The sequence below is a fragment of the Paramacrobiotus metropolitanus genome, unplaced genomic scaffold (assembly GCF_019649055.1).
Source record: "Paramacrobiotus metropolitanus isolate TYO unplaced genomic scaffold, Prichtersi_v1.0 Parri_scaffold0000006, whole genome shotgun sequence".
Classification (NCBI taxonomy): Eukaryota; Metazoa; Tardigrada; class Eutardigrada; order Parachela; family Macrobiotidae; genus Paramacrobiotus; species Paramacrobiotus metropolitanus.
This window is the reverse complement of record NW_026570226.1, coordinates 1,618,395-1,637,549: the sequence shown is the minus strand read 5'-3', so window position 1 is coordinate 1,637,549 and position 19,155 is coordinate 1,618,395. Positions and strand designations below refer to the sequence as shown.

General features: G+C 42.2%; 4 protein-coding genes across 7 annotated transcripts; 3 read left to right on the top strand and 1 right to left on the bottom strand.

The window, feature by feature from the left end:
• The first annotated feature begins 75 nt into the window (after positions 1-75).
• On the top strand, positions 76-1,958 carry LOC129582024 (PITH domain-containing protein 1-like). The gene is made up of 7 exons (XM_055473395.1): positions 76-426; positions 572-615; positions 720-797; positions 903-941; positions 1,093-1,158; positions 1,216-1,301; positions 1,382-1,958. Exons 1-7 carry the CDS (start codon positions 226-228, stop codon positions 1,504-1,506), a joined length of 639 nt encoding a protein of 212 aa, XP_055329370.1. The 5' UTR covers positions 76-225; the 3' UTR covers positions 1,507-1,958.
• Positions 1,959-2,832: 874 nt separating this feature from the next.
• LOC129582005 (A disintegrin and metalloproteinase with thrombospondin motifs 18-like) lies at positions 2,833-9,291 on the top strand. The gene is made up of 17 exons (XM_055473365.1): positions 2,833-3,014; positions 3,103-3,493; positions 3,586-3,667; positions 3,743-4,014; positions 4,318-4,456; positions 4,532-4,752; positions 5,074-5,215; positions 5,311-5,472; positions 5,571-5,619; positions 5,714-5,773; positions 5,849-6,089; positions 6,394-6,669; positions 7,118-7,802; positions 7,935-8,152; positions 8,238-8,490; positions 8,622-8,763; positions 8,855-9,291. The coding sequence occupies exons 2-17, from the start codon at positions 3,434-3,436 to the stop codon at positions 9,072-9,074; spliced, it is 3,222 nt and encodes a 1,073-aa protein (XP_055329340.1). The 5' UTR covers positions 2,833-3,014; positions 3,103-3,433; the 3' UTR covers positions 9,075-9,291.
• A 44-nt stretch (positions 9,292-9,335) lies between these two features.
• LOC129582007 (uncharacterized) lies at positions 9,336-14,230 on the bottom strand. Of its 4 annotated transcripts, none has more exons than XM_055473370.1 (5): positions 14,049-14,230; positions 13,472-13,799; positions 10,204-13,301; positions 9,710-9,999; positions 9,336-9,601 (listed from the first exon to the last, which is right to left on the bottom strand). In XM_055473370.1, the coding sequence occupies exons 3-4, from the start codon at positions 12,671-12,673 to the stop codon at positions 9,887-9,889; spliced, it is 2,583 nt and encodes an 860-aa protein (XP_055329345.1). In that variant the 5' UTR covers positions 12,674-13,301; positions 13,472-13,799; positions 14,049-14,230; the 3' UTR covers positions 9,336-9,601; positions 9,710-9,886. The 4 variants fall into 4 exon arrangements, with proteins under 4 accessions (XP_055329345.1, XP_055329346.1, XP_055329344.1 ...); XM_055473371.1 differs by lacking the exon at positions 14,049-14,230 and having other exon boundaries at positions 10,204-12,680; positions 13,071-13,301; positions 13,472-13,956; XM_055473369.1 differs by lacking the exon at positions 14,049-14,230 and having other exon boundaries at positions 9,336-9,604; positions 13,472-13,956.
• LOC129582008 (xaa-Pro aminopeptidase ApepP-like) lies at positions 14,099-18,040 on the top strand. Its single transcript, XM_055473372.1, has 7 exons — positions 14,099-14,447; positions 14,540-14,621; positions 14,713-15,112; positions 15,642-15,996; positions 16,233-16,470; positions 16,549-17,146; positions 17,384-18,040. The coding sequence occupies exons 1-7, from the start codon at positions 14,402-14,404 to the stop codon at positions 17,855-17,857; spliced, it is 2,193 nt and encodes a 730-aa protein (XP_055329347.1). The 5' UTR covers positions 14,099-14,401; the 3' UTR covers positions 17,858-18,040.
• Positions 18,041-19,155: the final 1,115 nt, after the last annotated feature.

Below are 19,155 nucleotides of genomic sequence, written 5' to 3'. Positions count from 1 at the left end.
CTTCAGGCAGTAACCGTACTAAAGTGACAAGTGAGTGACGACGCACATTTATTATGCAGTATTTTGTAACTTCTGGATTGTTCTAAATTTTTTGGACGGGTTTCTTGTCTTTTTTTCTCCGGATTACTGGGATCACGCAAACATAACCGACCAACTTCGACAGAAGATTCTATAGCGCTCTCTGCGGGATTACCATTTTGCACTAGGGTGGCCCTTGTACCAAAAATGTGTGACCACCACGACCATGGTGGACATGGTCATGGAGCGTGTGCTGCGGAACATACTGGGGATGATGTTGAGAGAGGAGTTCAGTACAGTTTGTATCTACGAATCGATCTGGACCACCTTGAATGTTTGAATGAAGATGTTGAGGGCTCTGGTAGGAAAGTTTTCAAAGCCTGGGAAGATCGTCATCAGCGAGATGTCGTACGTGTTTCCTGTTTTCAGTTAGTTGTAGTTTTTAGGTTTTAGGCTTTTAGCAGTCAGCAGTACTGCCACTGGTTTGCTGGTTGATTTGGTCCGCTTACAGTACATCTTTACTGTCTTATGAGTTGTTCATTTGGTTTTGCAGTATGCTGAGAGTGCCGATGATGCCGAGTTATTGTTTAACATTCCGTAAGTATCGTTGTTGCAGCGTGTTGCAATAATCTATCATGTTGGTGACTTAGTCAGTTTGTGTTTCATAATCCATAATCCCGATCGTAACTGTTTTTTTCCAGTTTTACTGGCAATGTGAAACTTAAGGGAATTATCGTCAGCGGTGAAGACGGAGACAGTCATCCTGCTTCTATGCGCCTGTAAGTGGATCATTATTGGTAATGCAAATATGTGTATATCATCTGGACATAATTTAAGAGTTCGGATGAAAACGCCAATTAAATTTGTGAACTTGATGTTTTCAGGTATAAAAATCGCCCAGAAATGGGATTTGATGACATGAGGTACACTGTAACCACAAAGCAAGATTTTTGCAGTTATTACTTGTACGATGTTACTAGTGGTGTGCAATCGAATGTTTGGTTTAAGTGCGCGATCCCGTAAAATTTTTGGGAAGGATTTTGGCTTAAGTTAATCCTTACCATTATTTTTTAGTTTACCACCAGACCAGGAATTTGAACTGATGAAAGATCCTATTGGAGAATTGGAATATGGTGTCAAGTATGCGCGAAACGGTGGCTATAACTTTTTTCAGTATAGAGTTTCCTTCTTTTGCAGGATTGTAAAGTTTGCCACTGTCCACCATTTGACGATTCATTTCAAACGTAATTTTGGTGCTGATACAACCAGAATTTATTATATAGGTGAGTAATGTACTATTGTTGGAAAATAATTTCAAAATTACTTAATTTTGAATATTTCGCAATGGAGATCTTGCCTGCAGGATTGCGAGGTGAATTTACTGCGGCCCGGCGCGAGGAAATTGTAATAGCTAATTATGAACTCAAGCCGAATCCATGTGATACCAAGCTCAAAGAGATGACTTTGTCTTCGAATTTTGTACAATAAACTTTCCGAATAGTTACCGTCATACTTTTATGATTGAATCCCATTTTGTTTACTGGACGTTCGTGAAAAGTGGACATAATTTTTGCTTGATGGCTGTCTCTTGTTCAAATGTAGTTTAGTTTATTGCACCAGTCTTGGCGTAGTTGAGAAACGATTTAAAGAATTTCTTTGGATATTATCGACTGACGTGTAAAACGATTTTTGTCCAGCAAAAATTTTAAGCAGTTTTAAGAAAAACTGCTCGCTTTGTCTGTTTGATTCAATAGTATCTGTAGTTTTAAAATGTTGAGTGGTTGCAAATGCGTCTGCTGGATAATGTGTGATGGATCTGGGATCTCTGCGGCACGCTTGATGTTGGAATCGTATTTATCGCCGGAATGTTTTAGCTAATGGCAGTGGCAATACTACTGGCGTCGCCATGCGGGGCGTAACAGTAAAATACTTACACTAAATACCTTTTCAGGCTCTTCTGTTGCTTAATTACTATAAGTTGTATAGTATGTTGTATTTATGTTGTATGTTTTTCGGTTTTTCCGCACTGTTTTAAACCAGACTCAAATCGTCACCATGCAGGCATTGTAGAAAAAAGGAAAACGTAAGTACTTGTCTTCTGGGCGCATATTCAGATGTGTGACACGCGCACAACCAGCACAGTGATTTGCGATCAACTGCGTTTTTAATTTTTTACCTGCGCGACGGCACACAAATGTAACACCGCCAACGGAAGTAATTTTTAAAATACCTTTTTGCAGGTTAGGTAGTACCACATTCGATTCCTTGTAGCGTAAACTAAACATTATAAAGCCCACGATCTTATCGTAAATTATCGGGAAAATATAACATTTTACTATGTTCTTTGGGTGTAATTACGGGCATAGCGTAATATGGCACATTTTCATGATCGTATCCATGAAGGTTTTGTTTGCATACGTATTTTTTTAAAGTGCGGTTTATAAATATATATAGATATTTGTATGTGGTATGTATATTCTACCCTAATGGACAATTGTAAGTATATATATGATTATATGTAGTGTTTTATACTCGCACTCTCGCAGTATCATTCATACTCGTAGTATTTTATAATATTCATTTCATAGTCGCACCGACGCGTCAGCCTACACAGGGTTGGTCATTCGGTGCAATGGCGCCTCACCATTGGGCAGGTGCAGTAATCAGCATATGTACTTTTAGGTGACTATAAGTATTGCTGGCTTCGATTTCCGGCTATGTACGGAAACGCGATGCAGAGCTCGAAAAACCGAGTTTCATGGACATCTTCAACAATTTCCAACTGACATAGATAATACGGTGATCACAGTTAATTTCAAATGATTGTAGTACAGTATACCAAGAATCCTGCAAGAAATATTTCAGCGTATTTATCATTGTGGGTTGAAAACGATATTGCCAGATCTGGTTTAACGATGATCTCGAGGATGCAAAGTGTGCCGAGGATAAACGGCGGAAGCATGTCCTCACTACAACCATCGTATAAAAAATGTCAAGTAAATATACCGAGTTCGTGCTAGTTGATGGACCTTTGCGCCTAGATTTGCCGACGACAGGAGTTTTTAATATTACTACTCTTAACAGAATCTGCGGCTAACTGGATCATCATCGAGGTGTATATTATGATAATCCTCATAACTTGGATAATATCTGAAAAAACCGCAAAGGCTTTGAGGTTTGCTTGCTTGAACCGGCATTTTGGTTTGTGTGCCAGTACTCGGTTCCGGTCCGATCTTTATCTTGGATCAGCCGATTGGTCACTTCGGGGTTACGCACACTTACGAAGTACGCGTGTTAGACCTAATGCGCGTATTTTGGACAGTTCAGTGTAGGGCGGTTTGACATTGGGAAAACTGGGATATTTTCGATCAGATATCAAGAGTGTTGCGCAAACCAGGTGTCCGAGGATAAGAATATGGATTTGTCCACGTGGTCAGCATCAGTAATTTGTCTAATCCTAATTTGCAGTATTAATGTAAGTTGCGATCGATTTTTCGCAGCCGGATGATTACCTGCAATGGCATTAGCAGTGTACTGAATTTTAACCATGTGTCGGTTTTGCAACAGTTTTACGTTGCTGGCGATCTGCACCACAAACTGACCAAACGCGAACTGCTGGGAATTTTCGGGTCCACTTCCCATAACGATGGTGCGCAACTGGAACTAACTGAGGATTACATATTTGACTGCAAATTGCAATGCTAGTGATGGATTTTTGTTACAGTTCCCAAATATGAAATTGCGTTTATCAGAAGCCATACCGTCAACAAGAGAAGCGTCGTGCCCAATGATGTTTTTTATCGGTTACATCTGAACGGCGAGAACTTGACGCTGCATCTGTATCCCAACACTCAACTGATCTCTCCACATTTTGAGCTGAAACCGGAAGGGCTAAATGTCAACATCACCGCTGCCACAGAATGTTTATACCATGGACGTATCCTGCAGTCACCTCATGGTCGAGCAGCTGTGTCGGTCTGCGATGGACAAGGGCTGGTAAGTTGTGATTCTGCTTTGTTCATTTACTTTTTTCTTTTTTTGCAGTAGTTTTTCTAGAGCATTTCCAGCTTCTACTTCTATTTCGAAATGTTAATGTACTTTATTTTTAGTTACGAAAAATTAATTTAAAAAATTTTTCTTATTAGAACAATTATTTCGTGTAATCTGCCAATTTTGAATTTTGAAGCGCATCTTTTCAGCCTAGGCTTGCATATATCCTGATTATGTACTTCAGCTCAGTTCCCTATTTTAAATTTCTGCATTTTTGCGGATGGGTAAATATTTTTGTATGGTGTTTAGACCGGCCTTATCGAAACATCCGATGGACGCTACCAAATTCAGCCTGCTCCAGCACGTTTCCAAGAAAGCGTGACGGAGCAAGGCAACATGCACATATTGGTGCCGAAAAACGAGACGGGAACGTTCTGCGGTGTCCACGGTCAGTGCGAAGCCGGAAGTGTGTTCAATATGTTGACGCAAAACTTCTCATATTTCTTTTATGATATTCTGGCAGAGTTGAATAAGCCGCAAAAGCTGGTTGCCGGCACAACATATGCACATGAACCAGTGCTTCTGCAGAGCAGCCGCAATCGACGCTCGGATCCCGTCGTGGACAAACTGTACATCGAGACGGCCGTATTCGCTGATTACATGCTGTATCGGACACTCGTGGGAAGGACTCTGTTGGCAGATCATGATGCGTTCGTGAAATATGTCCTTGCCATTGTCAACACGGTATTGTTAAACCCAGATTATCCTTGCTGACCACCAGATCGCCTGTTCCCTCGCTCGTTATCACTTACTTTAGATGCAGTTAGTATATGCGCGAAAGAAAATTAAACACAGGAAAAACTGTGTATACGTGTGTTGTTAATTACCGTAAAATCCAACGCGCTATCAACGGGAATTTTTCAATATCAGAAGCAGAACAAAAACGTTCATCAGTTTTAACCTGCACGCGCTTCGCTTGCAATACCTTCTAATAACGCAATACTTCAGAAATTTTTAAAAATAACATAGGCGGTTGGGTTTAATATTTACATTTCATATTTGCAGGTACAACTTATCTACAACGAGCCGTCCCTCGGGCGGACGGTAGAAATTGTTCTGGTGCGGTTGGAAATACTACAGAATGAACATTTGCCATTTTATAATGAAGAGGTGGATAAATACTTGTGGGATTTTTGCAAGTGGCAGAGTAAGTTAAGGAACAGCTTAACTTTTTTGCTTTGTTAAGGAACAGCTTAACTTTTTTGCTTTTGCGTGGTACGATGACTAACTTATCGAAATCAGGTGGATTAAATCCGGGCACAGATCTGTCCACCCCTGGGCACTGGGACCACGCCATCATTCTCACGGGATTTGATCTGCGCAGTGGCAACATGCGCTCTGTGACAGGATACGCGCCGGTCGGTGGGATGTGCAATCCCATGTATAGTTGCACAATTAACGAGGGTAACGAGCCTGATTAATGTTTCTCTGTATTTGCAATTATGTATACTCGCATAATTGTGGCATTTTTCCTTATTCATACTTTTTGTTATGCATTATAGGTAACCACTTTGGTGCTGCTTTTGTAATTGCGCACGAGATGGGTCATAGGTAAGGTATTCTCATGAGCGTTAAATTACGTGGATATATCGGATTTATTATTTACCATATTACTCACTTTAATCGCTGACGTATTGGATTTCAGTTTGACCATGCAACACGATGGACAGGCGGGTGTATCGGGTAACGGATGCGATGCGCAGAGGTAATGCGCGGGGTTTTTGTTATCGTTTCCTTACCGAAAATTATTCTCCCCCATTAACCTCTGCTATTGTTTCAGCTATTTAATGTCGCCGAGTACGGGACGTGGAAAAACCACTTGGTCGACCTGTAGTCGCAATTATCTTGACGCCTTCCTAATGTCCTCGCAGTCAACCTGCTTAAAAGATGTACCGCCTGGCCGTGAAAGTGCCATCGATTTCTATTCGGGTAACCTTCCTGGCCAGTTATACCCACCCGATGACCAGTGCCGGTTACTGTACGGAATTGAATTCCATCGGTATAATATGCAACCAGATGCCGTAAGTTTCGCGCATAACAATTGTGTAAATACTCGTACATGCAATAAAATGCTGGATTCTGTTTGGGTGTTCACGTTGTTGCAGGGTCTTTAGACATTTACTACTGTTAAAATTTTTTAAGTTGCTCTTCGTGAATCTGACGTTTAAAATCTAATTGTAAAGAGCAAAGATAATTGTACTTTCATAAGCAACCTTTTGTTAACATTAGCTGTCCGAAAAATTGTTGTTTCCTAATTTCTTCGCAATCACTGCTTCAGTCACTGCGAATAATGTCTTGTGGCCTGACATAATAGCCTTATTTTAGGACGTTTGTGAAATTTTGATTTGTGCCAACTCCACTGTTTACATCACCGGTCACCCGGCACTTCCTGGTACATATTGCGGCGCGGGACATTGGTGCAGTGGTGGTGAGTGTGTCCCGTGGGGAGTCATGGGCCCGATACCGGTTGACGGAGGCTGGTCGGCATGGCCTTCCTCAGCAGAGTGCAGTGCCAACTGTATTCTGCCCGGTACGGGGGTGAGGATATTTGATCGGAGCTGTACGAATCCAATGCCATCCAACGGAGGCAAAGCGTGCGAGGTTAGGAAACTTTTTAATTTTTCGGCTTGGTAACTACATAATTTAGACAGCTTGGTTTACGTAACCTTTCAATGTTTATTAGTGATCCACATCGACCGAGTGTCGTTGTGGGTGTTCGCTGAGACGATTGCATTTAGTGTAATCTGCATTATGAAAAAGCGCTCACCGTTCACAAACCTTACGACTGTCAATCGTTCTCTCCACACAAATCTTACAATAATTCCCGCTAGCGAATGAATGAATACCGGGCACCGTTTTTCAGGTCGAGGTTCCAAAAAAGTCTTGATCGTTGCGTATATAATGTAAAATTTTGCGATTAGGCTATAACTCGTGTTTAAGGTAAAGTGTTTTTTGAAGTAAAAAACAAATACTTTTTCCATGTTTTACCGAGTTTTTCGTGTTTTTGTTTGCAGTGTATTGGAGTTATAATTTTGTGTGTTTTCTTCAGGGCAAATCGAAGCGTTACCGTACTTGTGATCAGGCGTCCCTTTGTGATAAACTGAATATCTCAACTATAAGCGAATATTCAAATCGTCAGTGTGCGTCCACAAAAACTGCGCAGAATGATATCACATTGGCCGGTTCCGGTCGACAAAGAATTCAGGATCCAACCGGTGGTTGTGTGGTATGGTGTGATACTCTTCAAGGAGGATACAAAACCTGGGGAGCGAAATTTCCCGATGGAACTGATTGCAGCGGAGGAAACGGTAAAGCGTTCTGTCTCGACGGCCATTGCCAGGCATTTGGATGCGATGGATGGACACTTGACGAAAGCTCACTGGCGTCATGCCAGTCTTTCACCACTACCGCATCGACGACGACTACCGTCTCAACAACGCCGACGTATGTGCTTGTGAACGGGGAGGATACCTCGAATGGGATCAATACAAATACGCCGGTTACTCTTCCCACTAAAACATTACTGTTTCCCGATCAGAATCCGTTTTACGCCATGGTAGACCAGAGCTGGGGTGGGTGGGAAAATGTTGGCCCGTGCATCGCCAGCTGCATTCAGAACAGTACCGGAATTCGCCGACTTAACCGAAAATGTGTGGATCCCGCGGGCATTTGTATTGGAAGGAATACGTCCATAGCAAAATGCAGCACAACATGTCCAAAAGTGTCTTATTCTGGTAAGAGCAATACTAAAGCCACTTAATGAGTATGTGTACTAAACAGCATCCACTTTTTTGCGGCGAGTGCATTTGCAATTTCTGTGTGATATCAGACCGCTAAAGTAACACGATTGTGGAATAATTGTTTAGCGGAAGCATACGTTACAAAAATCTGCAGCGCACTGAAGACTCTTGACCATGGACTAACTGGTCGGGGAAAGCAGCTTCCCCATTCGTCTTCCGATAATCGACAATCATGCAAATTGTGGTGCGAGAAGGAAAACACATTGCGGTCATGGCCGGACATGTACTTCCCTGATGGAACAAGGTGTAATGCAGATAGCACTTTCGGGGCCTATTGTTACAAGGTAAGGAAAAATTAGCGCGAGATTACAAGGTATACGAAAGAGATGTTTTTTTAATTTTTTTTCTAACTAGTTTGGATAAATTTAGGGTGTTTGTACGGATTTCGCTTGTGACGGTGTAGCTGCAGACCCAAACGATGCGCCCAAGTGCGCTGATACGAAAGGAATTCTGGCTGATGAGTCATCTGGCCACAAACGGAAAGTGAATCACACCGTTGACAAATCGCCCCTTGTTGCCATTGAGCAGCCGCAATCAGGAACAATCCCAAGCGCCAACAATGATTCATCCCATTTCCAATGGGTTATTATGTCGTCTGCATGTTCGAAATCCTGTGATGGCGGTACGTGAAATGAATTATATTTCCAAATTCCAGCAGAAAATTAATAGCATGTGAATGATATGAGTCGTGACCGCTAAAAAAATTGCGTCCGGAAAAGTTCAGTTAAAATCCTATATCAGTGTTTGTTGTAGGCACAAGGAAAAATTTCGTGCACTGTACAAAGAATGCCAGTTCTTCAAAGGGCGGTCAGAAAATTGAAGAAAGCAACTGCGATTCGGAAACGCGTCCCGTAGTAGCTTTGGAAGAAGCGTGCAATACCGAGCCATGTCCTTTGTACGTAAATGAAGCATATATGCTTTATTTTTCTCGGCATATTATGCCGAAACACGAATTAGAGTGACACAATTCGTTTTGACCATTTCAGGTGGAGCGCCAGCAACTGGAAGGAATGCAGCGTTCAGTGCGGGAATGGAACACAGACGCGGCTAGTCCAGTGTGTCCGGACAGCGGCTCCTATTGGGAATGTGACCGTGGAGAGTATTCTCGAAGATGCTCATTGTGACCGTTTAGCGAAACCCGTTGTCACGCAGACATGCACACGACCACCCTGCAGCGTTGCAGGAATGGTCTCCGGTGTTAATTAGCCGGTGCCGGCTATTTTGCATGTTTTATTGGATTGTTAAAGCCAAAGGTTTTATTTGTACGTTTTATGTCTTTAGCTTAGTGAAATTAAGTTTTTGGTTTGTTGATCTGTGTAAGTTAATTCGGTGTAAGTTGAAGTGCTTAGCATATATTTGAAATTTTAATGATGTTGTACTGGAGACTATCATCATGTAGTTACCGGCTTGGCAAAACCGTGAATGTTACCAAAATACGCTTTGATCGCGACTTTATATCCTCAGTGCCTCACCTATTCTTTTCCGTTTGCATGGTACAGTTTTGTTTTTACAAAAATCATACCAAAAAACAGTTTTGCACTATACAAATTAGCATGAAAATAATATATGTTATAAACCCGTTCGATTCGAGCAAAATTTCAACAACTACTGAAATGTGGGTAAACCATGTCTTTCGAACAACTACTGAAGTGTGGGTAAACCATGTCTTTTGATATCTGTTATGGTGGGGCTTATGTTGTTTCCGATCCCGTAATTATTGCTCCAATCTTGATCTGCTAAAAAATATAATTATTCAGCTTCCAGATTTCAAACGTATAAGCTGTCACTTGAACTAAATTGAATCCCTCTTTACCGCTGAAAAGCATACTGCTGTTCATTACCATTTGGATATGACCGGTGTAGTGGACCTGCGCTGGTGGTCAAAACCATTTTTCCAACAGATCCGTGAGATCTTATTGGAAAGTACCGGCATGATGGTGCCGGCATGATACTTCATACGTTCGTGGTAAAATACGGAGGGCTGCTGCTGTCCCTTTATCGCCAGCAAATTGGAAAGGTCAAGCATCCAACATCGCTCTATTAAGTTCGCCTGTGCTCTCCGCGAACAGGCAGTTGTTAGATCGGGCGTATAGTATACGAGGTCCCGCCGTTGACTCCAGCTGATCCACACCTGCCATAAAAGTTTTTCCCATTCATCAAACTTCATATGAATTTTCATATGAATTTTTACTATGTACTTGATGAAAAAATTATTGAGTATTAAATTATTGATTAGTAAATCTATATTTGTTGGTGTAAAATTGGCAACTTCATTCGCTGCATTTATTTTAGAGGCAAAAAAGGTTATTATCCAACAAGAAGCGCAGAACTTTACCTTGCTTGAAAAGATTGCTATCAAACGGCGCATTAGCGGTAAGTTCCTTGTGTGTCCTTTCCAGGACGTATAGTAAACATTTGGAGCATTCCCCCATGTTTTGTATGATACGTTCCACAGATGGTGAGTAACCGGTGTTCGATCCACTGCGCAATAATAAAATCAATTTTCTAAATTCTTCCGCTATCCATGGTTTCAGTGCATCGTTCTTTTCAAGAAAAAAATTGATATTCTCTTGAAAGAAATCAGTCATGTAATTTCCAATAGGTTGTAGCAACCTAGCCTCCTCATCCGATATTTTATCCCAACTACTACACAGTAGAATTTGAATGGAATAAATTACCGGCTTCACTTCGGTATACTGCCACAATTTGCTTAAGCTACGCAAAAACTGACGATGTGGCAGGAACTCCAAATATTTCGTAATTTTAAAGCTTTTCAATAAAATATTTTCTAGCGGCGACAGTAAAACTTTCTCCACTTCCGGCGGACTTTCCTGAAAATGTTTCAGCAGCCGGTCCACGCCATTTCCCATGATAAACTGCATTTCCGCTGCCTCACTGCCAACCACCCACGTCTCCGCGGCAGCAAAGATACAGCGTATCACATCAGCGCCATCCGGCTTTGTCGATTCTATGGGAATCTCCATTAGCGACAACAGCGCGTGAATCCCCAGTTGTCGAACCGAGTCCCGAATGACCTCGTCCCTTTTGCTCACATGGTTAAAAACAGCCAGAATATCACACCAAATCAGTGCCGAATCCCCGAAATCTTGCGATGCCCTTTCTTGGATTGTGGCGGTTAAAACCTGCACCAGTGCATAAATGCCTTCACTGGCGATGCAGAATGCGGTTAATGTTTCGGTTTCCGTTTTCTCTGACTGCAGAATTGTTCGTATACATCGAATAAGAACTTTCCGTAGCAGTAAATGTGGGTGTGCGTGGAATATCGCTTTCAGCTCTTGGTTACCAACAAAGTACGCTTCGCCGTCCAGTCCGTCCATGCCGCGTAACAGGGAAATCACCGCTTGACTGCCTTCCAGATCACGAAACTCCGCGGCCAAATACGAATATGTCACGGTCAACACTTGGACACCGATTATCCGATTGTGTTCGTAATCAACAGCACTCCAGAATGTTTTTTTATGAGAGGCAAACGGCGGCATGTAAAATAACAAACTTTTCATAATGTTCATCCTTAATTCGGAAGCGATATCCGGCAACAAACGCAATGCAGGAATTGTAGTCTGCAGTAAAATGCGTTTGAGTGCGGCATCTTTAGCGTGCATCTGCAGACGGAGCTTTCCAATATCAGAATTTTCGTGTGTTAATTCTGGTCGCGTTGCTACTTGCACAAACCATTCCACAATATTATAAGCGTTTAAAATATTTGCCATTGCGTCGCTTTTAACACCAATCTCGAACAGAACAAAAATGATAACCGCAAAAGTATTACGGATCTCTCGATCGACATCATGTACAGTGAGAAAATATCGCTGAAATGTTTTGTAAATAATCTCTACAATTTTTTCTTGGGCGAAATTTTGTACAATTAAATTGCTATGGATTTCCCTATTTACTGAGCACAGCTGCAACAGCAGACCGGAAATGACAAAAACCGGTTCACGATAAAGTATGATTTCCACGACATCGCATAAAACACAGTCCAACAAATCGACCAATGGGCTAACAAATTCGTTTTCCAACAGAACAATCGCTGAGTCCGGTAAGAATTCTAGAAGATCGTTGAAAATACCCAGCACAAAAACAGAGTACGTTCCATCGCGGCATATATTGTCATAAGCGTTTATTATACTGGATAAAATTGTACTGCGCACAAAACTCTGCCGCGCACAACTGGCGAATTCTGCATCCGATTCCCGCACCACATCGGCAATAATATAGTTGACAATTTCCCGTACAGCCGGGATATAAACATGCAGTAAATTCGGTGGCGATTTCGCGATAAATAATCCAATGGCATCGTACAAATCGCGAATATGATCGGATTCAAAAAACGATGCGGTTAAGGAGGAAATATTCACCGGACGACTGACAATTTTGACCAATTCCACTAAACACGCTTCGTATAGGGCAAAATCCGTGTGTTCGGTTATTTTACTTAAAATGGAGGTCAGCAGTGTGCTGAAACTGTGTAATGTTTCCACATGAATATCACAGGAACCTTGCAATTCGATGACGCGTTCTACTGCAACCAATTGACGTGCCGTCAGTTCGTCGTAATAGCGGCATTTCAGCGTATACACCGCGTAGTTGCAGGCTTTGTTGATTTCGATGGCAGGATTCGGGAGCGGTGCTTCGTGCTCGCACGGTGGCCGCATGAAAATCTTCCGCGGAGCATCTTTGTAGTGCTTGTGAAATTTCTCCTCAGATTTCGTACTGTGCGTGATAATAAATCGATCAGCTGGTTTGATTACGCTTTTACTGGCAAACTGACATTTTGCCGTCATCTTGTTACTACAAAAAATTCAAAACCTTCAAATCATAAAAAATTCTCGCACAACGGTAACGACACACACCAAACAGCAACAAAAGCGTGCATAACCGCATAAAGTAAACAACAGCTAAACCATTCAAAACTGTAAAACGCATGGGCTGCTGCACAATCTGAAACCAACGTTGCCAAGCTCATAACATAAGATCAATAAAACGAACAACTACGTAATTTAAGTAGATACAAAACTTCGATTTTGTATAAGTCGAAACATTTAACCCAAAATCCTAACAAACACTGAACTTTATAAAGCAACTAACCAAAATGAAATTATCACAAGACGCAATCTGGAGATCATCGGTAAACCTTAAATTAAATTACCATAATATTCATCTGGAATAAAAGTATCGTACTCGTTGTGAAATCACCCGTGTGATAGGTAGGGTGTGTGCTGCACAACTGCATGGAAGTACTGTAATTTGTGCGCATCATCCCATCTTCTTATCATCCTTTTTGACTGACGGATCCCAGAATACTTTCACGAGAAAGCTCCCCAATTTCCCCATAACACCCATCTTCTTTTCTGCTTTTTCCTCCAGACTCGACTCCGCATTTTCACTCGCCTGCGCACGGGTCGATTCCTTCTGCAATAATTATGCTCTATCATAATTCGGATATAAATACACTCAGATTTAATGTACAGTAATTAACGCAGTAAAACTGAAGATCACACTATAAGCCACACGAGTTGCAAATTTCCATTCTACGAGTAGTTTTCAACCGTGACGTTTCACCTAACGGTAAGGTCACTTACGCTGTCTGATACCGACTCCTCATCCGTGTACGACGGGCTGCGGTCTAATCCCGAAAACAATTGGCATCCACGGTCTTCTTTCAGTTTCTCGTTGTAGATGTGCAGAAAATTTCCGTGTTGTCCGAAAGATTTTTCTGAGACGGCATCATCATCTGCTGCGCTCTCCCGATCGTTGCTCTCCTTGGCAAACTGTTGCTCCGTCAGCCAACATTCCTCGTCGCTCATTTCATCGGGATGGTACGGCAACATTAAAGGATGGGATCGCCGCTCTTCATTTTGAGCCATGTTTTTAAGTGATTTCAAAACACAGCTGGACATCAATTTTGCTCTGTAAATCAATAAGATCTTGTTGACGAAGAACAGAAATCGCATTCAGGTAGATAGCCCAGATAGAACTTTAAGTATATTGATACACAAAACTTTTGAATGGCTTCGAAAAATTTGTTGTGCCACTGCCCAGTGCCCGACATTATGAAGCCATATGCGCTCGGACTGGTTCTATCAGCTGCTAGTTCTATGCTCACAAATGTGCAGAGTGAGTGCGTGCACCTGCGCACCTCTCGAATCGTGCACTTACGAGTACGACAGCTTTCGGGACGCAAACGGCAAAGTTGCAGAAAAACTGAAAAACAGGCAAAACTGAAAACAGTAAAATTATTAATCATTTTTATTAGGTTTTTGTATTTTTGTTTATAAGTTTCTGTTGTCCTGCAGAGCTGATTTTCAGCCTGAAACTCTGTACCCTGAAAAGCAAAAATATCGCTCATTTCCGAAACGTGAGCTGCGGTTCTCCAGTATTTCGGTGTCTGTGTCTTTCACCAAAACTGTCCGTCCTATCCATAATTAGATTATTTTGTATGGGTACTTACAATTAGGTATTTCACCTCTTTCACAATTGACGTTCTGAGCGTCATATGCTAGTTCTTGTTTATGCGATCAGCGCATTGCATGCTCTTATCTGGTTTTATTTATCGAGGTAAGTTATCTCCTGCACCTGCAGCTTGCTTATCAGCAAGGTGAAATTGCATCCGACAGTTTCCTGCTGTTTATCAACTACCTTGCTTGCAGCTGTTGGCTCGCACCTATCCCGTTCCCTGAAACGACAGTTCTCATTTTTCCACCAACCCTGCGGACGTTCTCCTTGTGCTCGGTATGGCATCATCACATACAGCTCTCGTGTCCCGCATCAAAAACATTGCACCAAAGCTTGTCGCGGGTGTGGTAATTGTAATTGTTTGTAGTATTCCGCTCTTTGCGCTGTACCTGCCCGGACCATCCAGTAAATCCTCACCCGATTCTTACTGCTCGCGTAACTCGCTATCCAGTGCATTACTTCGCAACAGTCGCGCCTACTCCACCATGCCGAAACTCAATACCACCGATCGCCTGTATCAGCTGCGTCAGGTGATGAAGAATGTGACGGTGGTGCCGGAAGTCCTGGCGGCTTATATTATCCCGACGGATGACGCTCACCAGAATGAGTATATTGGGCCGTCGGATCAGCGACGCTCTTATATTTCGGGCTTCACGGGATCGGCCGGTACTGCAGTGGTCACGGAGCATAAAGCGGCATTGTGGACGGATGGACGATATTTTCTGCAGGCGGCGGATCAGCTGGATGAAAACTGGGTGCTGGTCAAGGTAATTAAATCTGTCTGGATACTGACGGCAGAATAAAATGTGAACACTGTTTTATGTTTTAAGTCAGTGTCAGTGTGGGAATACTGCTACAATCCTTGACCAGTTTAGCTGTTTTTTGCCCATAAGGAAAAAATGCGTATAGGTTTAATAACTAATTACGGTTTTTGTGATATACCGTATTCAGAAAATTACTTGCCCGGAATTTAGTTTCTCTGCATTTTTGATCTTTTGTCGTTCTAATCGTGCCTACTGCGTAGAACGTTGTATCCCACAGGCATCTGGAAATTGGAAAAATTGAAATTTTGATGTTTGCACTTTGCATATGTGCATTAACGTGAATTTGAAAGTGTAATGGGTGCATCGTGTGACATAAAGCGATTAATTTGGACTAACATAAACCGTACCAGGATTTACCGTCGATGTACTTAGAAAATTGCTTTAAGATTTTATTATCGCAGTGCAGCGTTTGAAATTCGCACTTATAAAATATTCGCACTTATAAAATATTGGATATCCATGCTGCTTTCAGGATCGTTTACCTGACACACCTTCTCTGGGAAAATGGCTGAACGAGCATACTCCGGTGCAGAGTGCAGTTGGGGCTGATCCCACGACGATGTCGGATTCTACATGGGATACCGTGGCCAAGGAGCTGGAGAGCCAGGAACGACGTTTAGTGCCTATTCCCATGAATCTAATTGATTTTGTGTGGGAGAATCGCCCCAGACCTTCTAACAACACTGCTTGTGTGTTGCCACTAAAGTATGCTGGAAAAGACTGGAGACAGAAGGTTCTCGAGGTGCGGGAAAAAATGACGGAAAAGCGAGCCGATTTTCTTGTCGTAACCGCTCTGGATGAAATCGCTTGGCTGCTCAATCTGCGAGGTAAAGACTGGTTTTGTAGTAAAAGGTAGTACTGTACAGCTGAGGACTAAAAAGACGCATAGCCCCATACCCAGATATCCGTACGCATGGGCAAGTGCACTTGTACGACAACCGGATATTTCAGCTGAGTCGTACAGCGCACTGCGCCGCATGCGTTCGGAATGCAGTGGGTGGGATTATGCGTTTTTTTGTCCTAAGCTGTACTTCAAATTCGATCGCATTTATTGTATTCTTAGGTGCCGACATTCCATACAACCCGGTGTTTTTTTCCTATGTCATTGTTGGCTTTGATGCTGTTCGATTATTCGTTCAGGAATTCAAAGTGACACAGAGTGTTTTGGAGCACTTTCAGACAAAAATGGAGCATGGGCAAGTGCACTTGCACGACAACCGGATATTTCAACAACCGACAACCGGTTTGGGTTTTGGTGTTTTGGAGCACCTTTCAGACAAAAATTCTATGGATACAGATATGTATGTAAAGTTTTGTAATCCTTGACTTTTTGTTGATTTCAGAATTAGTCCCTCGTTTAATACAATACTTTTTGCTAGGGAACTTGTAATTTTGCCTTATGACCAGATGTTTTCTGAACTGGACAAAATTGTGCATCAGAATGCTTCCAAGAAAGTTTGGGTGGCACCGGAATCAAGCCACGCAGTATTCAGTAAAATTCCCGCGAAACAGTTGATTCGTACTGCTTCCCCGATTACCTTGATGAAGGCTATCAAGAATAGTGTGGAACTGGAAGGAATGGTTAGCTGTCATATTCGGGATGGGATTGCACTAGCTGAATTTTTTGCCTGGATGGAAAAAGAAGTTCCCAAAGGCACTGTCTCGGAGTTATCGGCCGCAGCAAAACTTGAAGAGTTCCGCAGTGCTCAGGAGAACTACATTAGTCTGAGCTTTGACACTATTGCCGCATCGGGACCGAATGGCGCTGTGATTCACTACAAACCCACACCGGAAACCAATCGCGTGGTTTCGGTCAACGACATGTTCTTGTTGGATTCCGGATCGCAGTACTTGGATGGTACAACGGATGTGACGCGGACGATGCATTTTGGCACACCCAGCGAGTATCAAAAGGAGTGTTATACAAGAGTGCTCAAGGGCAATTTGGCGCTTGCTATGACAAAGTTTCCCGAAAAGGTTAGTCCAAATAAGTACGAGGCTTTCCGAGAAAAATCATAAGTCATGCTTTTACAAAATACCATTTAGTATAAACCGTGTGTAAATTAGCATATGTGATTTGCATTTCCGGGTTTTTGCAGATGCATTTTTGAGCATAGCCAACAGCATTTCTACTTTCTAGTCTTTCGGCTCGTATACTGACTACTGAGAACCGGGACTAGTTATTCACGAGTGAATGCTTTTGTTTTCAAACAGACGACAGGAATCCGGTTGGACACACTAGCACGGCATGCTTTATGGCAGGTTGGACTGGATTATGGTCACGGAACGGGCCATGGCGTGGGCTCTTTTCTGAATGTTCACGAAGGGCCAATGTCTATTAGCTTCCGCCACAATCCTAACGATCCAGGCCTTGTGGCAGCGATGGTAGTAACTGATGAACCTGGATACTACGAAGCAGGAGCATTTGGTATCCGCATTGAAGACCAACTGGTGGTGGAACAAGCAGCGATGACGTACGGAAATGCAACATTTTTGGGATTCCGTGTGCTCACTATGGTGCCGTTGCAAAGAAAACTGCTCAGGCCCGATTTGTTAACCCCGGTGGAGATTGAGAGAATTAATAAGTACCACGAATACTGTATGCAGCATGTGGGCCGTGCACTGCAAGATGCAGGGAAAACGGAAGCGTACCGGTGGCTGCAGAATCAGTGTGTGCCTATTGGTTAATCCGAATTATTCTAAAAAAAAATGACACTAGTATATTTTTTATCTTCGGGTTGGTTAAATTGTATGTCTATCTACACTTTTTTTTACTATGTTATTGTGCCATTATTATTACTTCTAATTGTTTGTGGTGGAGGGCACTGTTAAAAAATAAGGCTTTCTGTAAAATAAAACAAAGGAAGTGTGTACGGTGTGCATTCATCGGGATTTAGGAGTACTGCATAACGCGGTAATTATTGACAGTATAATGCGTCGATGGTTTTGATATTACAGCTTAAAGAGCTTGTACCGGCCCGTAATCGCGGCAAAAATTTATTGTTTGACCCCGAGCACCTTTAAATATTTTTGCGGTGAGATACAAAATTCGCAGTTACAAAGTCATGACTAAGGAATGATTATTAAAACAATATATGTAGTTATATTAGACCCCAAACAAAGCATGCAACAGAACAACACAAACGAGATTCAGGCCATGCAGCAAATACTGAAGACACAACAAAGCTGCATCGCTGACCACGTTCGCAGAAAAGCGCATCATTGATAAATCCTTGGTATACAAGTACACATAAAGAGCATTATAATTATTTTCGCATAGAATATCAAGTAATTTTCGTTAATTAATGCTTGGAAAATACAGTTATAAACTGGATGCATGAACTACATTCTTGCATGACTTGCTCTGAATGGCGGCAGGTGTTGTGAGAATTTCCGGCAACCCTGGGCAACGTGGTACCATTTTGGTGGTAGTAGCACCAATGTGGAGCATGATTCCATCAAGATATCGTAGGTGGTTACTTTGCTGTCATGTTATTCATGAAATCAGGGATACTGCGACCATACCTGCAATATGATGGCATTAGGTTAAAATTTAGAAAACCACCGTGCTCCGTGATGACGTACTGTGGTTTAATTTTGGAAGGCTAGCTCCCAATATTACAGTAGTTATCTCATAAAATTACGAGCTTTCTGATATCCGCAATGTAAAGTACGTAAAAAGCTTTGCGAAAGGTTTGAAGATTTGAAGTGCACTTTCAACTATACTTCGAAAGTATTACAGGATTGCGACGGAGCATGCACGATCACTGTATTATTACAGAATGGGGATAAATAAACTGAATTTGGCATCTTCCCCGTTACTGATCACCGCGAACTGCATCGAAGAAGTGCACGTAAACCGTAGCAGCAACTAGCAAAAGGCCAACCCATATTTTACATTTGCATCATGGCTTTACAAACGGGATTGCTTGTAATTCGTAGTGGATTAAAATAAAACGTTGAAGCCTGTCGGTAAACTCCCTGAC

Excerpts from the sequence above, each read along its gene's own strand:
- LOC129582024 (XM_055473395.1), top strand. The coding sequence starts at position 226 with ATGTGTGACCACCACGACCATGGTGGACATGGTCATGGAGCGTGTGCT. Across the intron at positions 616-719 it reads GAGTTATTGTTTAACATTCC|TTTTACTGGCAATGTGAAAC; the intron begins GTAAGTATCGTT and ends GTTTTTTTCCAG. Across the intron at positions 1,159-1,215 it reads GAATTGGAATATGGTGTCAA|GATTGTAAAGTTTGCCACTG; the intron begins GTATGCGCGAAA and ends CTTCTTTTGCAG.
- LOC129582005 (XM_055473365.1), top strand. The coding sequence starts at position 3,434 with ATGGATTTGTCCACGTGGTCAGCATCAGTAATTTGTCTAATCCTAATT. Across the intron at positions 7,803-7,934 it reads TCCAAAAGTGTCTTATTCTG|CGGAAGCATACGTTACAAAA; the intron begins GTAAGAGCAATA and ends ATAATTGTTTAG. Across the intron at positions 8,491-8,621 it reads TTCGAAATCCTGTGATGGCG|GCACAAGGAAAAATTTCGTG; the intron begins GTACGTGAAATG and ends TGTTTGTTGTAG.
- LOC129582007 (XM_055473370.1), bottom strand. The coding sequence starts at position 12,673 with ATGACGGCAAAATGTCAGTTTGCCAGTAAAAGCGTAATCAAACCAGCT. Across the intron at positions 10,000-10,203 it reads TAGCAATCTTTTCAAGCAAG|GTGTGGATCAGCTGGAGTCA; the intron begins GTAAAGTTCTGC and ends CTTTTATGGCAG.
- LOC129582008 (XM_055473372.1), top strand. The coding sequence starts at position 14,402 with ATGCGATCAGCGCATTGCATGCTCTTATCTGGTTTTATTTATCGAG. Across the intron at positions 15,113-15,641 it reads AAAACTGGGTGCTGGTCAAG|GATCGTTTACCTGACACACC; the intron begins GTAATTAAATCT and ends TGCTGCTTTCAG. Across the intron at positions 17,147-17,383 it reads TGACAAAGTTTCCCGAAAAG|ACGACAGGAATCCGGTTGGA; the intron begins GTTAGTCCAAAT and ends GTTTTCAAACAG.